Source organism: Melanostigma gelatinosum (genome assembly GCF_949748355.1).
Source record: "Melanostigma gelatinosum genome assembly, chromosome: 11".
In the NCBI taxonomy this organism is placed as follows: domain Eukaryota; kingdom Metazoa; phylum Chordata; class Actinopteri; order Perciformes; family Zoarcidae; genus Melanostigma; species Melanostigma gelatinosum.
This window is the reverse complement of record NC_136644.1, coordinates 18,691,714-18,716,922: the sequence shown is the minus strand read 5'-3', so window position 1 is coordinate 18,716,922 and position 25,209 is coordinate 18,691,714. Positions and strand designations below refer to the sequence as shown.

Below are 25,209 nucleotides of genomic sequence, written 5' to 3'. Positions count from 1 at the left end.
CAAAACAATCTTTAGAAAGTAGAGAGTCTGTATTGGTCTGTGAGACATGTGTGGCAAATGTAGAATTTCAGCTTCCAGCTGTATCGGAGTCGTGTTATGTGGCTGCCAACCCAACATTTCTTCATTTTTTTAATGACTTTTAAATGAGGAAATAACGGGTGACTTTAATTGTGAAGAGCTTATAAAAAATGAAATGTGTTTATCACCAAATGAGCGGAGCTTTGTTAGTGGCTATATTTCAATAGAAACAAGACTACTAATATACTGCAGAGTGGAAAAACAGGCGACAAGCTGCAAATATGACAGTCAAACTAAGCCAGCGCCTCACAAATCGATTTGATTCAGAGGGCTACGATGCGATTATAAAACAATGATCCATTCATCTTGATGCAACAGGAATAAAATATAAATAAACACTCCGGAACAGGTGTTTACTGTGCAGTTAAGTAGCTGAACTGAACTTGCGTCACAAAATAATTTCAAACTAAAGTTCAAATTTATAAAACAAATTTGAATGTTCCTTATGATATCATTCTAGCGACAACTAGCCGCTTCCTACCTTTTTTTCCAGGTCCTCCTTCAGTTTTTTACAGGAGGCTTCATATTGGCTTTTCTCTGTGGATGCAACACTCAGTCTCCTCTTCAGAGAATCAACGAGGGCCTTCCTGTTGGTGGCCTCCTCTGATAAAGTCTTCCCCTGTAGAAAGTTGAAACAAAGAGGAAACAGGAAGCTGAGCAATTGTGTGGGGGGCACTGCAGTTCTGTTAAGTTGAAGGTACTGACGACATATATAGTAATACGTTTCACTCAAATCAATGAAGTATCTATTCTATTAGTTGGTTCAACAGTAACCACAATTAATTATTTTGCTTCTAAGTCATCTAGGAAACATAATATCCGGGATATGAGAAATACTGAGCACTGAAATACCTCATCCTCTTTGTCATTCTACCAACGAGCATCAAAATGATTTGGATGATATGACAATGGTGTCTGCTGTATCTTGTGTACCTTCTTCTCCAGCTCCTCCACCTGTCCACGGTAACCTTTCTCCATCTCCTGCAGGAACTTCAGTCTCGTCTTCAAATCCTCCACCAGCTGCCTCTTCATGGTCACATCTCGCTCTGTGTGGCTCGCCCTGGGAAACACGCACACGCACACGCACACGCGCACACACACACACACACACACACACACACACACACACACACACACACACACACACACACACGGTATGAAGTATAAATCAATGTGCATTTTCCAGATATTCACATTCATGCACAGGTACACACACTCACATAAAGCATCTACATAGCAGAACAAACACAGACACACACTGAGACAGACACATGCACATACACACAAAGCTGGCAGGCACAGTGTCCCCATGCAGTGCATCAGGCATGACAGCTCATTATGACAACTAAATACACTGGCATGCTGTTTGGGTAAGTGGGGGGGGGGGGGGTGAAATAAGGTTGCATATATAATTCTAACTGGCATATATTAGAACAAGTGCTCTGGCGGGGAATGCCGCACTAAGTGTGACTGGGGAGTCCTTTTGACAAACGGCATTTTGAATCAGCAGTGACACTACTTGAAAGACTGTTAACAAGTATTTAAATGTTTATTATTTGCAGCTCAGCATTACACCAGTCACATATAAAAACACGTCAGCAGGGGGACCTGGCTGGGGAAAGACTGATTATGTTCTCAAAAATATTGTTTGTTTGTGTGCTGTACTGTGCTGATAATACTTCCCTACAGAGAGGGCGATGTCTCCGTACTGTAAGCTATTCATGCTGTAACCGTTGCAAACAAGCACCCTGTGTCACTTCCTATTTTGATAACTTACGTATTGACATGCTTAATATTCCAGCATCCGTGAGGCCTTGTACTAAATGGCCTCAGTATGTTAGTATGTTTTATTCTGTTTTCATAAAAGGCAAATATCAGGCATTTTTCATGGTTGTCTTCACCTCGGGGAATTAGAACAAATAGAATAAAGATCATAAGCATGCAGTTAATTAAAATGTTTTTTCCCGTTTTTTTGTATTTCAAAGATGTAGTGGATCTCTTAGCTCCCATACGCATCACGGCTTGTGTGTTTTGAATAAACAGATGACGAAACGTTAGAGCAAATGCTTTCGTGTAAGTAAATGTCCCCGTCTCCCTCGGTGGATGAATGCCTGAGGGCAGACTGGCTAAATAAATGTGAGCTTGTCCTATTGGAGTGACATTAAATTAAATGAGAGGAGTCTAGCCCGGGGTCTTTGGGGGAAAGTAGCGCTGGCTGGTTACTCCATGGATTTGGCCATTAATGAGAAAACCCATATTGAACCTTTCAGATGACTGTCTGGTGTTGACTTAAAGATGGAGAGCAGCAATAATAGCCCCAGCCAGCTCCCTCTCTCCCAATGCTAATGGAAATTAGATCGACAACATTTATTTTAGATGTTCTCGTCTTCTGCACCCCAAAAAGAATCGAGGATAAAAAAGAATGCAGGAGATGTGCTGCTCCTGCCAGAGCGTGTGATCTCTATTTATGAGTGTCAGTGGAAAGAGGGAAAGAGAGCCTCAAACTATATCCCAATCACTCGCACGTTTGTTCCCTTTGTTCCGTGCTTGTTGGCAATATTGTTCATCAAACATGCGTGTATTGTAATGATAACAGTCAGTGGTCTGAAAGTGTGAGTGCATAAGAGAGAGCGAGAGCGCCCCATTTCTGTGTATGTTGTTAAGAATGAAGTGCGGGTGGACGTTTCATGTGGCTGATAGACAACAGGGCTAAAGATGAAAGAAGCTGCTTCATAAATAAGGCAGGGCCATAGTGCCGGATATTGACTGAGGACATGCCGGTATACTTTGAAATTCATTTCTCTCTCCCCCCCCCCCTTCTCTTCTTTAAGGCGAAGCAGCCTTGCTCCCTGTGTGTGTGTGCCGAGATGTATATTTCAGAGACGTCTAGACATGTCTTTCATTCTGAGAAGGGGTCCCTCCATGGAGGCAAATGGTGAGGTATCGGCAAGAAAAGATGGCGAGTTAGTTGTGTGTGTGTGTGTGTGTGTGTGTGTGTGTGAGAGTGTGTGTGTGTGTGTGTGTGTGTGTGTGTGACAAGAGCCAGAGGAGAGAGTAAGGCTGTCGTGGAAAGCGAAGGGATGTTCACTCTGTCTGCCTGTGATCCGCTGTGCTTTGGTCACACACAAACACCAACCCGCTGCGATCGTACACATGCCCTGGATGCATTATTGAGAATGGCAGGCAGAGGACACAGCATACCAGACAAAGAGAGCGAGAGGGAGGAGAGCAAAGTTGTTCTTTGTACCTTTCTCTCACTTTAAAGATGAGGCACTAATGCAGAATGATGATATACGCCTTTCACAACACTGTTTAAATCTTGACAGTTTCCCTGAGTGAATTGTTTATGGCTCTACATTATGACTTTGTAACGCAGCGATTGCTACAGTAGGTGAACCATGTAACTGATTAGGGCTTGTGGCCCACAGGCCAGAGCGATGCTGTGTGGGTTTTAGTGTCACGGGCCAAAATGGTCCCGCCTGCGGCACACAAACAATCAATACACTGCTTTGATCAGCACTCCGTATCTGCTGCCCACATAAGTAACATCGCACACTACATGACACACAAGACACCCACACGCTCACATGTGCACAGGCACCAATTCCTGCAGTGATATGTATTCACTCGCTCATGAGAACGTGCATGATTTCACCAATGCTTCACGCAGAGGAGAAGCATGCCTAAGTGGAGTGCAGCAGACAGAGTGCTGCCACATGGTGGAATCAAACACTGCAGATGGGAGCTGCAGGGAATGTGCAAACATGCAGACAGACACACAGGGAGACAAAGACAGAGGGAAGCATGCAAAAAGGAAAAAGCAAGAACTGTTCTGCAGAGAAACACAAAGAGAAAGAAGTGATACTAATGAAGAAAAAGGTGTGAAACTAACTTGTCCTGCAGCTGACGGAGCTTGTCCTCCTTCTCCTGGAGTTGGCCTCGCAGGGCTTTGTTAGCCGCCACCTGCCTTGTGACCTCCGCACTTGCACTCTGGGGGGAGGGCACACGGTGCGTGTGTTTGTTAATGTGTTTGAGTGTGCGATGGGGGGTGGGGGGGGGGGGAGGTTTTCGCGACACGGCTGATGACAGGTCAGGCACAGCATGCCTCCTCATTATAGCTACAGCGGGAGGGTGGAAGGTGCTAAAAGAGGTTAAAAGGAAAGCTGTATTTTCCAAAGTGGATGAGAAGAGGGGAGTAATGTGAAAAAATAACAATGTATAGACCTAAACCACGGTATATATTTCAACGGAGACTATACTGTATGTAGGTGAAGAAAAAGACTAATATGTTAAACAGGTTTAAAAAAAAATCCAACAGCAACATTCAATCTTTATTGTTAAAATGTCTTTTTTTGTTTTGATCTTTTAGATCTCTGCACTGCGACGTATTAAGACACGCGCCTCATGACGACAGCCTGACTTCTGATCATTCGCATGATGGATATTTGAAGGTGCATGTTCACTTTGGTTTAACGGGCCCTGTGTCTCTTGTGGGAAATGTAACAGTACAAGCTTTTGACAACGTGCTCACTCAGTGTGTGCACCCCCACAGTGCATCCCTCGCCTCTCCCTTTTGCTGTCACCTGACATGACTTTCTTGGCTGTGTGTAATGACAGCAGCAATCTGCTCGGTGACACTGACGAGCTGGCTGCAGAGAGGGTGATAATACCGTGGTACCACTCGCACCTCATTCCCTAAGATGTTGGGCACGTCTCTAACTGTTATACCCCATTTCTCATCTTTCTGACAGGTACCCCGTAATGAGATCAAACGATAAGAAATGCTAATTCATGTCGGAATCACATGCAATTTCAGGTGATGTTGAGTGTAGATTGAAAGGCTCAAGAATTCGGTTTTTTTTATGCTATGTGATTTGAAAGTAAAAACCTTGACAGAGTTTCTAAACCCCTCAAGGAAAGCAGGCTATTCAAACAAGTGAGACGTTAAAGTGACTCAGAAATATCAATGTTTGATAAAATACCAGGGAAATGTTTTTTTCTGAATAAAAACATTAATGCCAGCACTGGTAAACTGTTTGATACTGCCTCATGAGTAAAAAGGGCAACAAAAAGAAAATTAAAAACCTTTACTTTCTTACTTTTTTCCATCAACTTGCCTAAACGGATGGAAATTCCTTTTCAATACATTTTTGACAAATATGTTTTGAGCCAAGTAGCATTAAAACACGTTTTCAATTCCTTGTTATTCTCGGTATTATCTACTCAAGCTTCAGTGCACAAAATTGGAAATGAACACAATCCTTAATACCATCATCCTATTAAGAGATTTATCTCATAAGGCGTGCACAATGAGACAAAGCATGAGGCCCCTTCATTACCACCAGAGTTCTGCTCTGACCCACTCACCTTAAGTCTGGCTTGAAGTTGCTTGACCTCAGCCTCCAGGGCCTGGTGGGCCGGATTAGCCGGGGCGGTCATGGTCCCCCCGTGGCAGGAGCACTGTGCGTGTACTGGTGCTGCTGGTACAGTTTGCTGGGGTAACGTGATCTGCCTCCACTGCTCCAGCTCCATCGCCAGAACCTTTTTCTGCTGCTCCTTACCAGTCAGGTCAGAGGTCAGCTTCTGCAACCGACAGAAATAATTGGTGGTCAAGGCTACTGCTAATGATACTTCAACTTCAAAGTTTTGTCAACTGTTACTAAACCAAGGAAACCTCATTTTTTGTTCTAGGATGTCGAGTGCAACAGTAAAAAGTAATGGGAGACATGATATAATGTTTTTTCTCTTAAGATGCAAAATAAAAAGTATGACTGTAAGAAAAGACTTAATTTTGAATTCACATTCCATGAATGTGATAGACGCAGAGACAAAGTAAACACAATATGTTGGAAATACTGTATGCGTCAGCAACAGGGGGGCTTTGCTTTAATATCCAGTCTGTGATAAATCTCCTTTTCTATGCTAATTAGGAGGCAGATGAAGCCGTTGCCCGGTCAATAGGGCCTAATTCTCACCGTGATTGGCATGCACAATAAAGCCATCCTGCAGAATCAGAAAGCACTTTGGGACGGAGTGAGTTCAGTATTTAGTGAGAGGATGGGTTTTGAGTGATGAATGATAATGGCACTAGCTGATCATGTACATTGTACAGTGTATCAATGATTCTAAACATAAGCATCCGAGGTGAAGACTTTTAACCACATGTGAGCGATGGAGCTCAAAAGAAAATCTCTTTGTCGGCTTATCAAGAAAATATGGCGCAGAAACACGTCTGTTTGGTTCAATACTGCCACAATTAGCTGACCTGGTATCATTTCAAACATCAAGAATGCTTAATGGCACAAATAGGAGACATGATACATGATGCCGCACACATGGGGTAAATGCTGAAAACACACACACGCACACACCAAAGTGAAACCACAGATTCCCCGGAGTTGGCTCCCTGCTCTGCATACATGGAGGTTATCGATATCTGGTTGCTGGCTGACACCTTTTAATAGAATCCCTCTTGTTTTAGGTTTCCTCTGCTCTGTTGAAGACGCACATGCCATATCCCCGGGGGGAGGGTGGGAGAGATAGAAGTAGCAGCGATAGAGTGGGAGAGAGGAAGGAGCGGAGAATGAAAAGCGGGGCTATGGCTGCAGTAGCCGCGGTGCACGAATTAAGAACGGCATTGATGACAGTTCCTGTAATACAGGCTTTGATTTCACGGGGCATTTTTTTTTCAGCCCTGGTGAGAGATGACACTGACATGGGCTGATTTACTGGTGGTCCATTAGGCTGGAAGAGAGGACACCTCTCTCTCTTTCTCTCTCTCTCTCGCTTCTGAGCAGTGGCCTCACTGATACCTTTCCAAGTGATACTCAATCAGTAGCAGGATAAATAAGGAAAAGGCTGAAACACAGCTGTAACATAAACACATGCACAAATCACAGTGTCAGCGTAAACCAACCAAGATAGACACTAGTGTAACGTCTACTTTATGTGTTCCTCAATCACTTTGTATTCATCCTGTTGGCCAGAATTTCGATGTGATTTGTTGTGCAAATATCATCAAAATTTAAATAATTTCTGGATCTTTTGAAATTCAGTGGGTTGTGTCTGTTGCACCCACTAATCCTGTGATAATCCCAGCCCCTTACATGTCAGAGGAGGGCAGTACACTCATGCAACGAGATAAAGCTGTGAAATGTGCGAGGCAATGTCACAGTACACTGCAAAAGTGGAGGAAACGGGGAAGTAATGACTGAGTGAGGTAGATCATCCAAGCAACAAAATGATCCCGTATTTGGATGATACGCATGACTAGCACATTTCGTCAGGAGCTAGCCTCGGTAGAAATAGGAGGGCATGCTTCACCTGTCACCCGCGTTATTTAAGCTTCTTATGCCACCTTAAAAGGATATTTCCAGTTTATTACAGCTTGGGTCTTATTTTCGAATAGTTGCCTTGTTCCCAGATCTCAAAGTGAATCGTTGTCAAGAAACACGGCTGGTCATACAAGCTGATGGACAGTAATGTTTTTTTACAGTCACCTCCAGGTTATCCAAACTCATTTGACAGGGAAAACTAAGGTGGACATTGTGAACATCAATCACAGTTCACACACTTGTGTTTCCACTTTGACCTACAGTACTTGCCGTAGTCGTGAGTGCAAGCTTCCCTGAGCAATGAGGGATCATTGCTGACATTGCAGGGGCACTCGCTTTAGCTTTTACCTCCAAATAAAGTGGTCGAGATCATCTGCCTAAAACATTTGATGTGATTGTCTGACTGCTTGTATTATTTGCCACATTGGACTCTGTTGCAGTGATATTGCCGCGGCCCCTCGATCTCAGCAATGGCATCATTGTGCTGGGGACTCGGTGATGAAAGTTTCACCATGCCGTTGAACACATGTTCCCCTTAGGCTGGGACATGGAGAGCTGAGAGCAGCATTACAAAGCACATCACACTTCTCATGTTAAAGATTTAAGAGCAGCAAAATGTCGTTTAAATCGCAGCTATTAAATGCAGTTGTTAAGACGGTTAGAAACTCAAAACCCAAACTCATACAAAGACCACTTAAGGGAAGGTGAATAAAAAAAAGAAGCAGGCTTAACAATGAAAGGAGGTAAGGAAGGGAGCAACAAGGGAGGGACAGAATGGCTGAAACATCAGGAAGACAGCAACTTGAGGTCAATGGATTAATCGGTTTGGCCGATAAATGTGTGACAGACTTATGTTTTTAAATGTGGAATAGATCATAGATGAGAATAGATGGAATGTGCATTCTCCACATCATAACTCCAAATACCTACAACCTGTATTCTTTCTAGCGAAAGAGTTAGAAAAAGTGGGTCCAGGTGAACAGCCGATTTTGCAACAAGCGTAAAGATGGTTTTGGAGAGTTGTATTTAGTTTCCGTCGAGTTTGAATGAAGAGTGTTTTACGATGCCCTGCCGCTGGAACAGACCGGACGATTAATCTGCTGTCAGCTTTTTCCTGCGCCAAACTTATTATATCCTTTAAAAATCCACTATCGGTCTAAGTCTAACAGCAACACAGATAAGTTTCTGAGAAACTGCCATGCTACTTCTCACATGATGGCCCCTGTGGAGGCTGTCCTAAGCCAATTACAAGCAGAGAGTTTTAGTTAGAAAGTTGGCAAGGACCGCCTGGAACAATCCCAAAGTCCATCACCTCTTGTCCTTTCCAGAGAGGGCAACAAGACATGGCTTTGACCAGTCGGCTCCAACTTTCTCTGGTGGAGTGGCATTAATACTGCAGGAGGGAAGAGGAAACTAACAGGAAGACAACAATTCCCTCTCTGTCCACTCAATCACGGTGTGTGTGTGTGTGTGTGTGTGTGTGTATACTTGTGTGGCTTTGCTGCTGTGTCTGAGTCTAAGATCTCGTTGGGCCTTAGCAATCAGATGCCTGGGTGGGAGCACAAGGGCCACTTCCTATGGCAGCAGCACTATGAGGGCTGAAGTCTAATATACTGCATCTGTACTATTCACTCAGTAAACATACGGACATACAGACACATGCGCCTAATCAGGCATCCAGTGGGACCTCGCTGGCTGCTGCTATGTCTGAATTCTCCAAAAGAAGTCTCCTGCCTGTCCGATTAACGACTGTACCTGTCTAGGTGTTGGTGTGTGTGTGTGTGTGTGTGTGTGTGTGTATGTGTATGTGTACAGTATGTGTGTGTACATATGTTAGTTTGTACAAGGAAACCCTGGCAGGCAAGGTACGGTTTAGGGCCAAATCGCTTGGTGTTTTATTTATAGTCTATACCAAGTCTAAGAGTTTCCTACCTGGAGGCAGGTACTAAATAACTAAATGAGTGTGTGGCAGTGGTCACCGTGTGTGTGTGTGTGTGTGTGTGTGTGTGTGTCTGCACACGCAGATGCTTGTATTTGGAGAAATGTAACTGCTAGTGACACAGATTGTTGAGGAGGACTGCCTTGTTGAAACATTCAGCGAGACGAGGAAACAGCAGAGTCGGAGAGAGGAAAGGGAGAGAGGGGGGGAGATTCTCGTCCTCTCCTCTGCACCGTGGCGCTGACCTCCACAGACGAGGGTAGCACACTTATTAAGCATGATATGTGTAAAGGACCTGCTACTGCTGCACTCTCGGTCCTCAGCAAATACAAAAGAACCACAAAAAGAAAGACGAAGACAGTAAAATAAGAAACTTATTACAGGCTTTCCGATTTACTCATATCCCTGTTCCCCCCCCCCCAAGTTACCTGTGTGAGCTGCTCGCTGCTGCAGAGCTTCTCAGTGAGGGAGTTGAGTTGTGCCGTGATCTTCTCATTGGCCCTTCGCAGCTCTTTGGCAGACAGCAAAGCGTCTTTCCTGGCACTCCGTAGTATGTCAATGTGATGCTGTAGGGACTCTATGCGCTGCTGCAGAGAAGAGGAGGAGCAGTGCTGGGTCTTCATTAGCATCCTCTTCTTCCTCCTCCACCGCCTTTCCTCTCCTCTCGTCCCTCGGCCCCAGGGCTCGTGCTGTTCATCGTCTAACAGGAGGAAGTACACGCAGGCACCTCAGAGTTGACAAGTGCACAGAACAAATCCCTATTTAGAAGCTACTGGTGGGAGTTAACAGGCTTATGTAAAAGTGTCTCTGTGTATGCACAAGTGAAAACTGTGATATATTTAACCACTTGAATGATGAACATTTGCCATTTATAACCAATTCAGGAGTGTCAAGTTCTGAAAACAAAAAAAACAACAAAGCTTGTTAACTTCTTAAAAACTTGTTTCCGATCGACAGCACGCACATACATTGAGTGTTCTTCCTGCTTCAATTAATAGTCGATTAGACTTTTGTAGTTTTGCATGGGTGTGAAAAAGGAGAACTCACGCTACCTTGGGCCAGAACATCGGGTTGTCTTCTGTTGGATGTTGCTGCGGGTGCCGCTGTGCTGGAGCTCTGTGAACACCTGTAGGACTGAAAGAACAGAAAAGTCAGAGGCAGAGATGAAAAGCAGCTGTTAGATGCAACACAACCGCTTGACATGTTGTGCTTCCTGAAACGCAGCTCATAGTGACACCATGATCACAGGCTGTGCTCAGTTTAACGCGACAAGACATCATCAGCCTGCGCTTTAATAATTCACCTGAGCGCGTTCAACTGACTTCAACGCAAACGCGTCTCAGCCCGGATATTACTCCTGACAGACGCTTGCAAATACCGCCTTTGTTCAATCACTGCGGAAGAGCCGTGATTCACTCTTACAGTATGACTCGTGTGTGTGTGTGTGTGTAGTCATTTGCACGCATAAGTGTGTGTGCGTGTGTGTATGTGTGACATCTCCCAAATGCACCATCGTTTGTAATGACATCAAAGAAGGCACCCCCCCCCTTCTTCTCTGCCTGTTTCCTTTGTATAAAGGGTCAGGTAGGAGTTGATCAGTGCCAGGTTTGATCACACAGTGCCTTGCAGAGAGAAGAGTGGGGGGGGGGGGGGGGTGAACCCTCTGGTTTGTGACATAGCGTGTCGTGAGGAGCCGGGGCTGTCACAGCGATGAGCCCGGGAGGAGCTGATGGGCACATTTAGCGGATCTGGAGCGGTTAAACTTAAAGGGGATCTGAGAGTGAGGGTCCTGACAGCTCAACAACAACCGTACTCCTCGTCTCCACCTTCTACCTAGCTCCCCTCCTCTTGGAAACAGAAAGCGAGGGAGACAGAATATCTTTCAAAGGTGCCCCTTCTTTCCCCACTTCTTCTCTTACTTGACGGAGATATCTCTCTGGGGTTTGGAGCTGCCATGTCCTGCTGTGAAGCGGTTTGATACGGACGAGAAAAAGGGCCCAGGCCTATTGATCGTAATGGTGTGGAGAGGAGACGGTGAAAGAAGGAGCAACGACAACCACACATGGGCAAGACTTTGTGAACGCAAGAGCAAAGGGAGTCGAGATCACATGAACCTCTATAACTGTGTTACCTTTATGGAAAAAAAGAAGAAAAAAAAAGACATGAAGAACATTAAAACATTAAATAAAACACACTCCCTTCACTATCAACTCGCAACAAAAATACTTCATCTGCTCTCCTACAACTCTCATCATCCTGTCAGAATAAATGTGTGGACATTGAGGACATTTTAGTAAATAGTACGTTACTCAAATGACTGTATAAGGCAGAATGAAACATAACACAGATTTTGTCGCTGTAAATAACTGAAACATTCTGACTTAAATTAAATCAAATTCCAGTTTTAAGGTTTGTCAACAGATTCTGTCTTAATAAATAAGTATCAATTTACTCAGAATATGCTGAATATCACATCTTAAAATTGTGTATCATCAATTTATAATTTTGTAAACTGTACAGATACAATGTATTCTTCAATAACTGAGTGATGATTTAGAATCAGTGTACGGATTCAGACAGTTTTTATGATCGTCCTTCACCCCTGAAATAATGGCACAATTAAAACAAACCTGTCACAACCCGAACAAACAGCTGTGTGTGTGTGTGCTCTCATTTATAGGCTGTCTATTCACACACATCCTACTTAAATGTTACTCTTGCAGAGGTCGTCTGCAAAGGAACATACACACATGCCATGACTGTAGAAGTGTATTATTCGTTCCTTTTTTTGACCAACCTTTTTGTTCGAGCGCTGTCTGTAAGGCATTGTCCCTGAGGTCACACTGTTGAGACTGTCCTCGTACTCCTCACCACTGTCGGTGCACAGAAAAGTGAGAAGGGTTATTACAGGCCAGAAGTTGAACCCGCAACCCTGCATCTGAAACTACCACAACTTACCTTTTATGGTTGATTTAGTTGACATCAAGCTAAAATATGTGCACCCACCCCCCCCTGCCTTCCAACAGAAAATCAATGTCCCATCCAATTTCCGAGCTGGAAGTGTAAATGTGGGTGTAAATGAAGTGAAAAGCTGCGGTGTCTGGTGCTGATGGTGAATGCATCAACATGTATGAGAGCGGCTGTGGCCTTCATTAGCCCTCTGTGTGTGACAGACGTGTGTGAGAGGCACGGCTGAGCGGAGCCAAGCAAAGTTGCATCTGATGGACACACGGCGAGGCTTCCTGGGACACACATACACACACGCTGATACACACACACACACACACACACACACACACACACAGGTTTATTGACAGTGACCTTTGACGTGAAGGTGGAAGCCAGTGACATTTACGCTGGCGGGTTTATTAAGGTGGGGCCTGGGAGAATGAGTGGAGGTAAAGACCACGGAGAGAGGATCTAACTGGAACATGACAGGGCTGCGGGGCTAGTTAGGGTTAAAGCCGGTCTGGAAGGGGCACGGGCACTTGCTGAGGATCACTAATCACCACCGGTAAAACCAGCGTTTGATGAAAAACGATACCCGTTTCATGCTGGTGAGGCAGCTAAACCGGTCCTACTTAAATGTTTGCCTTGTGAATACAAGTCTGAAGTCATCTCACTGAAAATTAGAAAATACTTTTCTACTGATGACATGAAGATTCAAATTGACGAATACCACAGACAGTCTCCAGCTGTCCACAGTGAACAGGAGGCCAATGAGACTACAGGAGTTACGGTAACTGCACCCGCAGTCCTTCAGAGCTCCCTGGATGTGTTACTACCAACAATACAGTTAAGGATGTTGTGCTGGCATGTTATGGCGATAGCATGTGTGTTGTGCAGTTGTAAAGATTCTTCGATATGGGACACATTGGGTGTGAGGAGTATGAAAATGAATGATGCCTCAACAGTCACCAGATCTCTACCCTGTTTAACGCAATCATGAACACACACTACATATTCCTGCCAACAAAACAATTCAATATGTTTCTGAGCACTATTCCTTCTGCCCCCCCTGCTCTCATTCTGTCCTACTCCGGAACAGAACTGCTGATCTGCTCAAAATGGTCAGCTGCCACCAGCAGCTCAAAACTTGAGAGAGGGAGCCAGAGGCAACGATAAAAAGGAGGGGGGAAAAAAACAACAAAGACTTGTCAGCAGCCTTAACGAGTCTGACATCTTTATTTGGCACTATTTAGGCCAAACCTCCTTAGGCAGAAATACTGTATTTCCGGGAGCGCCTACCAGACGTATTGCTGGAGAAGACCCGCTGCAAGATAAGACAAGCAGACGGCTTTACAGTAACAAATCAGTTGACAGGTGCCTTAAATAAGACAACATCTCAGTTTAGACCCCTTCTTCACAAATCCACTTAGATCCTCCTCTCAGGTAAAGCCTATATTAGACTGCTGCTTATTAGCCACATGGAGAGGGCATTAGGAAAGCAGGGCATAGCTGCACCCGGTCCCTGTTAAACAGCCTCATGTGGATTGAGATGGGGTGGATTACAGCCTGGTGAATTAGTTGGTGAAGAAATGGGGAGTTAGTAGGATCGAGCAAAAGAGAGAGAGAGAGAGAGAGAGAGAGAGAGAGAGAGAGAGAGAGAGAGAGAGAGAGAGAGAGAGAGAGAGAGAGAGAGAGAGAGAGAGAGGATAGAGAGAGGCATACGAGGAGAGAAATAAATATCAGCGATAGCTGTGAGTGTTTGAAATCAAATCATTCCGACCATCACTCAATAAATGTTGTCTCAGTGGCTTTTTTGCATAAAACATACATGAAATAATTACTGTCGATGGTTCTTAATTTAGAGGGTGTTAAACAGCTTGTAGACATCTGGTACTGAGCAGAGTGGGGTCATTCAAAATTTATCCAACTAAATTAATGCGAGAAGGGTGGGTAAGATGGAAAGGAAGTGTGTGTGTGTGTGGTGTATGCGTTTGGAGGGGTTTATAGGGAGGAAATAAGAGTAGCGCGCACACACATTTGTGAATTGACATGCCACAAGACATCCAACATGACTAGACGCAGGGTGGGGTTACCTTCTATACATGTACGGTTGTGTGTGTACGGGTGGAGCGTGGGGGTGGGGCTTGCTACTTGCAGGGGGATCCTTAGCGCTGTCAAGGGGGGGTTAGTGAATATGCAAAGGACCAGTAAATTAAATCAAGCTGCCAAACTGTCAATTTCGAGGTAGCGTGACTAGTGCATGAAAATGGCATCACTGGAATGGTATCGGAGCTTTGGGCGGCCCCCTTATCCCTGGGCTTTGCTGGCATCGGTTCAACTTTTGTGCGGAGAGGTGGCTAATTTTGCATGCAAATTTCAGTCAATAAGCTCCGAGCAAGGCATCCCAGGATATTTCAAAGGATCTGACAGTAGTTTCCCCCTCCTCTCTCCTTCTCTCTATCATTCTTGCTCGCATTCTTCTTTTGGCTCCTGAATACCAACTAGACAGCAGATGAAATTCAATCACCCATTTGCTTACACTTTGCATATGCACGTTGTCCCCTCGATGCTGCGTGGGCCCCCCCCCCCCCCCCCCCCACAATTCTGCCAGCCCACCCGCTCCACTCCTACCACCAAAAAAATAATGAGGAGGGTGCCTGTGAGAATAAGTGCATCTGTGTGTGCGTGTATCATTACCTATCGACACTCATATCCTCCCACTCGTCCTTAGTGGGACTGGGGCAGCGGCCTTGCCAGCTGATGGCTTGATTGGGGCCGACTGTTCGGTGGCTGCGCTGGTGTAACGGACCTCTGAGCCGAGTTGTTTTGAATTTGACCTTGCAGCTAATGTTGCTTGGGATCCCGCCCGCCTGCGCTGGTGCTGCAGCACGATTCCTGAAGAAGTCCCTGGCTGCCCTGAGGATCCCTAGCTCCTGTCTCAGCTTCAGCAACTGATGACGGAGCTTGGTAGCCTCTTTCTGAGAGCCAGCCAGCCGGCCTTCTAAAGCCATGATCTCGCTGCGATGCCGCTGCCCCTGGGCCACGGCCTGGGCCTGGGCCGCCTCTTCACGGACAGCTTCCTGGGTTTGCAGATGATCCAGGGAGGCTTGCAGTCTGCGGCAGTTGTGGGCCAAGTCTTCCTTGGCCTCAAGTAGCTGCTCTCTCTCTTCCCTCAGCCCCTCGGTCTCCTCCTCCAGGGACACCATCCTCCGCTCCAGCTGTTCTATCTGAAGGAGTCAGAGATATGGGGCCTCAGTGGTAAAACATAGTTTTTTTCCTTGCACATCTGTTGTTTTTACCATAAGTACTCAAACTTCTGAACATGCTGCTTTTGGAATGCTATGAAAACAACAACATGCAAAGCTGTGAGTTTGCCCTGCTATCCTGTATGTCAGCAGAGGAAATTTCGATTCGACACCAGTTCCTGATTTGACCTGTGTGTGGTAGCATGCACACAGTGGCTTCCCTCCCCAGACATTTTCTCAAGGGTGTATGTGCCAATGCATATATACGCTGTGTTGAACCAATGAGGGTTGTAACACCCTCCTCTCCAGCCTGGCAAGGCTATGGACATCTAACTGGCACCCCCGCACTCTGATCACCCTCATCAACCAGGAGCACTTAGTCTATTTGTTAGATCTTTGGTGGGGGCTGTTTAAGAGAACAGTGCATGCCTGCTGGGTTTGTGCCTCCAGGCCATTTTCCCCTTTTATTTGGTTCCCACTCTGCCTGCTGGTGCAGCCTGGTACCTTTCAGACGAAATTAGATGGCTATCTCCACTCTTGATGATTCACTGCCGTGAAGGTAGAAGGTGACGTACAAATTCATGCAAGCGGGGGTTTTAAAAGCACGTGTGCAAAAACATGTGCAACCAACAGCCAGCTTGGATTCAACATTTATGTTAAATTACCTCCTTTTTTCTGGGATAACTTAATACAATTTGCTGTGCTCCACCCTTAAAGTTATTATTTGTGGTCATTTGTAGAATGTTTTTAACAAACTACTTCCAACATGGGACACAGAGTGAGGACAATTTCGAATGGTTCTTGATCGAGAACATTTCCTGAGAGGCATTGTGCTTAGTTACGGCTCCGTCGGGTTTCTTTTATCGGCGATGACAAAGAACACTTAGTGACGGCACAGTGCTGTACCTTTTTAAATGACTGCTCCATTCGCTCTGAAGAAAGAGAAAGCTTTTTCGGCGTGCTGCTTTTGACCCGGCGCTCCTCCAGCACTTTGTGAAGCAATTCTGCAAAAGGGAACAAAGCTCGTTATTGTGACACGATGTGTCAAACTCAGACGGCTCCAATCAATAGAATGATTATAAAGAGGGTACATTAAATCAATTAGCATGACTCAGGTCTAATTTCCTTCTGTGGTCCAGTTTCTTTTTTTCTTCTGTTGTCAATTAAATCAGAAGGAATGCAGGATCCCTGATGCTCTTTCATAAGGACTTGAAATCTTCGCACTGCTAAAACCCACCACCTGTTTTAAGACCTTATCAAATCGCCTTTTTTCCCCCTGATTAACAGAAAGCTGTTTTATTTAGCAGTCCACGCGGAAATAGGAAAACAGTGTTCAAAAGCACACACTGGTACATGCTATGTGCAACCTCTCTCTCTCTCCAGGGATCTTAAACAAACGAAGAGAAGTGCTTGAATCCCCCGTGAACACACTGCCCCAGGCTGCACTGCTTTGTAGTCCACTGTGTTTCCCCAATGGACGACTAATCTCCGCAGACTAACATGCTGCTTTATTCTGAAGAACTTCAATAGTGGCCTTGGCAAACATATGATTTAGTCCTGATGATAAAAACAGAATGAATGCAGTGCACACTTATTCATGTGCACATACCACAATCCCACAAGCCTCAGTGTCACTGTTTGACAGTATAAACCTGTAGAAGTATCGGATCTGCTCACCTAGATGTAAAGGGCAACCGAAAACTATTTCAAACTTTCTGCTTTTCATTCTTTCCCGTTAAACATTCATGACGGGACGACCAAAATAATTTGTACGATGAGGCTGGAAGAATTAAATAATCAGGCGCTTGACTTTTCAGGTGAGTTGATCTTTTGGAGAGCGAGTTGGCAAGAGAGGTCTTAGAAGGGAGAGACTGGAGGAGTGAGGGCTCGGTTGTGAGGAGCTGCTGCTCCCTTGCTTTGCATTTGACGCGTTGCCCAGGGAAGTTTGTTACTTTGAATTAGCCTGCTCTTTTGTCTTCCCAGCATGTCACATCCAATCAGACAGAGCACCAAATAGGACAGGAGGGCTGCTGTGCTCGCTGGGTACATAACCAGGTCGGGAGACAATTATCCAGGCTTCAGTGCTGGTGGCTTGGGAGTTGGCACCTCAGCACTACCTTCATAAGAAGACGTGGTGGCTCCCTAGTCACCCATGGTTGGAGGGGGTCCTGGCACTGCGGCATACATTAACGTCCCTGCCACGTCTCCTCATGGGCTGCAGCACAAAGACCCTGTTCCTTTCATCTGCTGCCTTTCGTTAGTGTGATCCCGGCGCGAGCGTTTCAACCCTCCGTCCCTTTGATCGGGTCACAGAGGTTCCTCAGGAGCAAATGTTTTGACCATTCACAATTTTATTTTTGTTACAAATGTTGAGCTTACTTCCTATTGACTCTAAACATATTGGCTTTAGTCCTTAAGTAAATATATACAGCCTTAATTTAAGTACAAAATAATGGAACAAAGCTGACGTTTATTCATTCACACAGTTTATGGTAAGATTATCTTCTCCAAAATCATTTTGAAACTATATGAAATTAAAATTGAAATCAACTGGCAGTGCCTCCATGACGTTTACTTCAAAAACTTATTGTGACTGGTTTGGTTTTGTGCCAAGTGTCCATTTTTTATACTGAGAGAATACAACTTAAACATTGATGGTAATACAATTAAAACAGAAGTACTAGAGAGCCCATTGCATAAAGCCACTCTCTGCAGTTGGCATGGATTTTGTTAACATTTGCCGTTTTTACCTGATAGAAACTGGAAAATGATTTGTACAAGAAGACACATATTGTCAGCCTTTTGTGTAACATTTGTATTCAGTGATTATTTGTCTGACAAGATGTGAAACTAAGTAAGTCCTTTAGAATGGGCTCATTTCCTAGTATTCCTGACTAGACTGTCAATAAGAGAGGATCCACTATTTCAATTAGTGCCATCCTTTAAATCACAAGCTTGCACCTCAACAGTCACAATCATTGGTTGAGAAGAAAATGAAAGTGATGGAGGACAGATTTGCTATTGAACGAGTTAATTAAAGCAAACGGTTTCGGTGGTCAACGTCTGACAAAAGGTTGCAGATTGGATTAAAAGTGATGTGCTTTTCAACATCGGGAACACTACTTGATCTCTCAATCAATTTGCAAGGAGTTGATCAAGTCTTAATTGAGTTTTCGTATTAATTCCACAGGGAGTTGTCATATTAATTCTGCTCACAAATAGACGTGGCCCGGAGGTAAAAGGATGGCTTAAAAGTGATACATCCAGTGCCTTTTATTAATCTTTCTACTTTAAGCCTGTGGCTTAGATCGATGGCATTGTAGAGAACAATACAGTAAAACCAACGCAAGAATAATTGCATTCGAAAAATTTGGGGAAAATATTTCCACACCAACAGAAAGGAAAAAAAGAAATAGAAAAAAATTTAAAGACACAAAGTGACTTTAAAGAGTCAAATTCCCTTTTTTTAAGTCCCTAAAATAGTTCAAAGAAAAAAAAAAGGTTCACCTTGGTGTTCATTAGCGAGACACACGTGGAGCTCCTTCACTGTGGCCCGGTCCACAGCAGCCTGGACCCGCAGCAGGTCCAGCTCCTCTTCTACGCCGGCTCTGCAGTCACACACAGAATTCACTTTTCTTCATACGTCAAATCTATTCTTCTACAAATATAAATGGCACAACAAAATTTGGAATAGATAAAAATGAAACCACTACCAACACAAGCATTGTATATAACGAGCATCTTTCTGGATTCCACTATGGACTCCATTATTATAGAAACTTTGATTCCACATTTCAACTTGAATCTTATGAACTGGCTTTCTCTTCCCAACAGAAAAGACGACATTGTTAAGAATCAACTAATTAAAATGCTTTTTAATTCATCTGGAAATCAAAGTGACAAGCAACATGAAACGCCAAGGTAGGAAAGTACAGTGTGTGTGTGTGTGTGTGTGTGTGTGTGTATCACAACAGACAGACTGGAAAGTGTGCCCAATTACCTCTCTGCAATTAGCTTGATTCCTGCTAAAGGCTAATTATGTGGAGCCATGCTCAAGACTTTGCACTTTCAAGTTATTATTAGGACCCCAACTGAAGTCTACTGAGGATACACACAAGCCCACTGAGACAACCACACCTGAAACACACACCTCATTCCCCTCCCCTCTGCTCCACAGAGTCAGAGAGAAACACTAGAAACAAGCTCTCCTGCTACTGGTGGCATTCTTCCCTCAGTTAACCTCATTACAACAGTAGGTCTCCCTCCTGGCTCACTTCTTAAGGCGTGCAGCGTGCGCGATACACTCACAAGTGTTTGAGGACTAACAGGGCATTTGTGGCTATGGTGAACTATGATGAGCATGATGGCAATTAACTCAAACTAGACACCTGTTTCCACCAATCTAATATTGTCAGATCAACCAAGAGATTTTTCCATACGTATAACCAAGAAAATGACTTGGGGAAAAGTTATCGCCATAGCACAGGGAAGAAAATTAATAAGCTTTTTAGCCCACACGCTCCAGGAGAGGCCTTTTCTAATGGCTGACCGCAGCTTAAATAAGTACACAAATGACTCTCCCTGAGGAGGAGGAGGGGGGGGGGGAAGCAGATGGATATGTGTCGCTCCTCTATAGATTTTCCTCCAGAAATGAACTCCAGAAATGAACTCCAGTCGATGAGGCACCGACACTGCCTTGTGTGTCCAGGCTGTTAATGGGACAAAGGAGCTGAAATATGCAGTGTGTGAAATGAGCCTGTTCCATCTCATGTTTCTCTTTTATGCCTTTTCGGATGCTGATGGTATTGACGCTAAACCAAAGTTCATATGCAAAACATAAAATTTTGTTGAAGGATCAGCATACTTCGTTGGATGGAGAAGGGATTCGATTGCAGATGGAGCTCATTGGCCAGAGGCCTCCGGTTTCACGTCATAACAATTTGGAGATGGAAGACTATTGCGTCCTCATTCAGTTATGTGTGCACCAGTCTGCCAAAGATTGGGAATTAGCGGAGCTTGGGATGCTGCAAGAGCAATAATACGAATTTGGTGACTTATCTTCAACATCTGCCAAGGTTATTGAGGGAAAGAAACAATAAATACAAAACTAAAGCAATAGATTTAATCCTTGATTTGTAGGACAATTTGTATTGTTATTTGTAATTTTGTCACATTTGCTTTAGTTTTGTAGTTCAATGACATGAGTCACAATGTTACAGTTCAATTTACAATTACAGGATCTCTTTTTTTTTGGCTAATTTGATCAATGATGGAAAATTCTCATTCAATTACACCGTTGAAAACAACCACATCTTTCTCCAGTTTCCTTGAATGTTTGCACCAATCCTCCCATACAGTCTTACTCCTCACACGTTGCTTCCCTGTGTGAGTGCATCACGTTTGATAAACAGATGTTGACTCGCTTCGACCTATTGGTCCTGATGATGAGAAAAGAGCAGCTCTGAGAATTGAAAAATACCGAACCTTTTCCACACGTTTCCTGCAATTTATCTGAAATGATAGCGTGGTCTCCGGTCATATCCCCGCTGTCACAGAGGAGAAAAGGTTCTCTACAGCCACACCTTCTACAGCGCACGCAAAGTCTTTTTCTTTGCTTTTTTTCCCCCTCCAATCTGAATACTAAATCAAATGAAGCTAGTTGAGCAATTTTCAATTCCCTCTCAACTTGCCGCTTCACCTAAGGTAGAATAACACTCAGCAGGCATAAAAGCAAAAGCAGTTTCTCTGCAGAAAGCAAACTAAAGGCACTAGACAGGTGTTACTGTTGGTAATGATGTGGTCTGCAATGCAAGTCTGTGTCTCACGCCGCTCTTTTGAAAACATTTGCTCTCTCGTGCAGCACTAGAACTTGCGCCCTAAGCTATCCACGCCATGCCATTTGATCTCGCCTCTACCTGTGTTGCACCTAACACAGCTTAGAGCACAAACTGCCAGCCTCCGTCCACAAGGGTGTACAACACAACACCATCTGCAGCCATTGTGCTTTCACATGCCAGCATTCTCTTATAGTTTCTTGCTCGGCACACAAAAATACACAGGAACAGCAGGGAATAGGGTGAGAAAGCGAAGAAAACCTCTGGCATTTTTATCGCTGGGGAAAGAATCTTGTTTTGGGGTGTGTGTGTGTGTGTGTGTGTGGGGTGTGTGTGTGTGTGGGGTGTGTGTGTGTGTGTGTGTGTGTGTGTGTGTGTGTGTGTGTGTGTGTGTGTGTGTGTGTGTGTGTGTGTGTGTGTGGGGGGGGGGGATTCCCCTCTGGTTAAACTCAGGCTAGAGGGCTGTTAATTCATGGAGGGAGTTTGGGTGGATAAGCCACCGCTGTCAGCAGAAATGGTGACTGGTGGAGTTCTGTATTTTCGCTGTGGGCGAGCAGCAGCCACAGAGGGTCTAAGAGTGAGGTTCTGCTGCCACAGGCCACTGATACGAGAGGTAAACGGGGATTCCTGTAACGACCACTGGTGGAAACAACAGAGGATGTCCACAATATTCTCTGTTCAAGCGGCGTGTTGATGCTGCGAGGTATCCTAATATGGAATTTAAAAAAAATCATAATGTTGTAATTATTAAACACGAGGAACAACTAAATACCACTTCCGCAGTCAACGACTATTCAAAGACGAGCGGACCGAGGCACACTACATTCTCTCGTCTCCTGCATGTTTGGTTCTTTGAAATAACTGTGTTCTTTGTGCTCAAATGTTATCTTGTTATGGGACTAGTTAGGACTTGATGGCACACTAAAGCTTGCATCAGAATTACTAAGTGTAAAGCAAGTTTTTTTTTGCACAATAATTAATTGACCAAATAATTAATGGAGGAAAAAACCGTAGTTGTCTGATTAAAAAACATGCATAAAACATGATGTTTGTGTGTGTTTGTGTGAGCAAATGTGTCCCCTCCTCCAACTAAGCCCTGGTCCGGGGGGCAAAATACTCTCATTACTTCTAATACCTTTTAGCAAATCAAGATGAAACGAAAAGAAATAGAGGAATATGAGGAACATCGGGGTAAAATGTATTCAACTTAATTAGTGTCAACGTCGCTTATTGGGGAGGTTCACGTTGGTAATGGTCACTCTCTATAGAGGAGCTTCCACTGCCGCTGCAGTGCAAATGATCGCAAAGGCTTTTTCCCGCAGTAATCGCGAGCTAATTTATGCTTTGATGTCTATGAGTATAGCATCTTAAGTCTGAGGGTGCACTGCATGTGTTTATTCTGTTTATGGTGCCTAAATAATCCCTGCCTCTTTTTACCAACAGACCTTGAACAACAATTAACAAGCACAGACACTGAGTGCCGCAGACAGATAATGAGGCAGATAAAATGATCCCACTGAAAATGTTCTTGCCCACCCTGCCCGTAGTTGCTTGCCAGAGCGATCTACTACGACCAGAAGGAAATCTCAATTAAATTCAATTAAAAATTGGTGTCAACTCGTATATTTCATTCTGCATCTAAGAGGTATTGTAAACTGATGAAAGGTTGAGCTGTCGGTCTTCATGTCAGATTCTGCCAGTGCATAATCACATGACTATAAAAAGGAGAGGCTACTTTACTTGTGGGATTGTTCGCTGACTATGTAATGAAAGCAACAGGGCAGTCCCGGACTATCAAGAAAAGTTAAACTCATGAAATGAAATTCAACCTGGTTATTATGGTTTCTAATCCACGCTAATTTCTGAGTTTGTCAGGATAACTGAATTCTTGTCAACAGCTTTTCAAGTGACAGAAAGGATATTAAAAAGGGCTCCAGAGCGCGACTATTTTGGCACATGCGACCAAACATTTGTCAAGTGTGATGCTAAAACATACCGGTAGCTCAAAATGAAGTAAACTATTGATTATTCTTGTGTCAAGAAAAATGCTGCAGTGCCCATAAAACCTGTGCCCGGCCCTGACAGGCCCGACATCAGCGGTGGAGGTAACTGCTCCACCACCCGACTCCCCTTCCCCTGTCCCCGGTAACAAGACAGCAATGTGCATGAGAGCTGGAAAAAAACAAGGTACAAAATTTGGGGTGCACCTAAATTTGTGCTGGTGCAAGAAATGTAAAAAGTTAGCCTGGAGCCCTGCATGGAGCAGAAGTTCAATTTCTTCAGGAAGCAGAAGGAACAAAAAAGGAGCTATACGCTGTATTCACGCCTGAGATACAATGTTCAATGAGCACATATGGGGGTTCTGGTGTTCACACGCTTTTGACCATGTAGTCATGTGTTAGCTGTGTCTTTTTTTGAATGTACTGACAAAATAATAAGCATATCTTAACAATGTTCAAAGAGACACCAACCCACACAAGAAACCATCCCGCTAATAATTTAATTTTCTTGTCAAACAACAAGCAAGTTGTTGCTTACTGCATCCCCAAGTCAGCTAAAAGAGCAGACAAACAGACCCGTCTCTCCTTCTCGCTCATCCTCTTGCTCAAGTGCAGAGCTTGGAGGGGGGCCTGGGCTTCATAAACGTATCTTACCACCGTGGGGACCCACTGTGCGGGACTTACACCAGCAAAACGGTCATTTGGGCCCCAAGATGGTGTTTTACAAGCGCTGTTTTACAGAGAAGGTGAGAGGGAGCATCTGTGCACCACATCATGACAATAAGGAGGAGCGATTGCGATTATAGAGACTCTCCTCTAAAGCCAGCCACTTGGCATCTAAAGCTTTATAAGGGGTCTTCATTTGGCCCTAAATTCTTCAGCTGCCAGGAGTTAATTACCCATTAGTGGATCATTGCTAACACTTATCTAGCATAACCTTCACAAGCGCAATCATTATAACACGATCAACGGAACAACAAGCTGCAACTGCTTTCCCCCCAATAGTGTCCTGGTACTCTCGTTGTTGTTGTTGCACTGTGATGGACACACTCTTGCCTTTTTGTTGCCTCTCAACAGAAATGTGCATCGCATGGAAGTGAAGCTTGTTTGGTTACGCTGGTATGGTATGGAATAGAGATGGGCAGTATGCTTTCGCTTAGTTCAACACACCGAGCTGTGTGCAGATGCTTGCCCTGGAACGGAGAGTTTTTTTTCTAAAGCACAAGTTTAAAGACCCCAGCCAAGTTTACTTTGCATCAGCCGCCCGGGCAAGGAGGAGCCCTGGGGGGTGGGGAGGGAGAAGATGAGGTGGAGCTGGCCAGGGCCACATGAAGGGGATCAACACCTACCCCGGAGAACAGGCCGGTTACACAGCTAGGGATGAGGCAAGCCGCTCTCCGTCCCTCGTGGTTTCCCTCGCAGGTCAGATCCGAGGGCCCTACGTGTTCACAGTAGTCTGCTCACCCCCCCCCCCCCCTTCCCTTGCCCCACCCCCAGACCGTCCAGCGCTCGGCTTTAGTCGTGGCCGGGCAGGCAGGCAGACGGACGGACATCCCTTAACAGGCAGCATCAGCGGCACTAGGGCTGCTAGCCTGTAATTAGGTCGGACAGCTCAGGCTTGGAGAGAGGCAGCCGGGCTCTATCATAATGAGCTCAGCTGGGATTAGGAGGACAGGGCAGGCGGGTGAGCAGAGGGGAAAGCAGTAGAAGGGGTGGGAGGCAAGTGCCAGAATTCTGGCCTCAGCCTACTGCCGCATTACAGAGGACCAGAGGGAGGCAACTGGGAAGACAAGTCGGAAGAGGGGAAGAGGAGGGTACAGAGGCATCGGA

At 44.8% G+C, this 25,209-nt stretch overlaps 1 protein-coding gene across 1 annotated transcript in view; it reads right to left on the bottom strand.

Moving 5' to 3' along the window:
• cntln (centlein, centrosomal protein) overlaps positions 1–25,209 on the bottom strand; it is an 80,178-nt gene that overhangs the window by 19,183 nt on the left and 35,786 nt on the right. Inside the window, exons 14-23 of the mRNA XM_079278851.1 lie at positions 19,053–19,153; positions 16,452–16,549; positions 14,998–15,527; positions 12,149–12,224; positions 10,404–10,485; positions 9,780–10,051; positions 5,446–5,661; positions 3,971–4,068; positions 1,012–1,138; positions 560–697 (exon numbers count right to left, since the gene is read on the bottom strand). Of these exons, the coding sequence (XP_079134977.1) occupies positions 560–697; positions 1,012–1,138; positions 3,971–4,068; positions 5,446–5,661; positions 9,780–10,051; positions 10,404–10,485; positions 12,149–12,224; positions 14,998–15,527; positions 16,452–16,549; positions 19,053–19,153 (1,738 nt within the window). The remainder of the gene's footprint in view (positions 1–559; positions 698–1,011; positions 1,139–3,970; positions 4,069–5,445; positions 5,662–9,779; positions 10,052–10,403; positions 10,486–12,148; positions 12,225–14,997; positions 15,528–16,451; positions 16,550–19,052; positions 19,154–25,209) is intronic.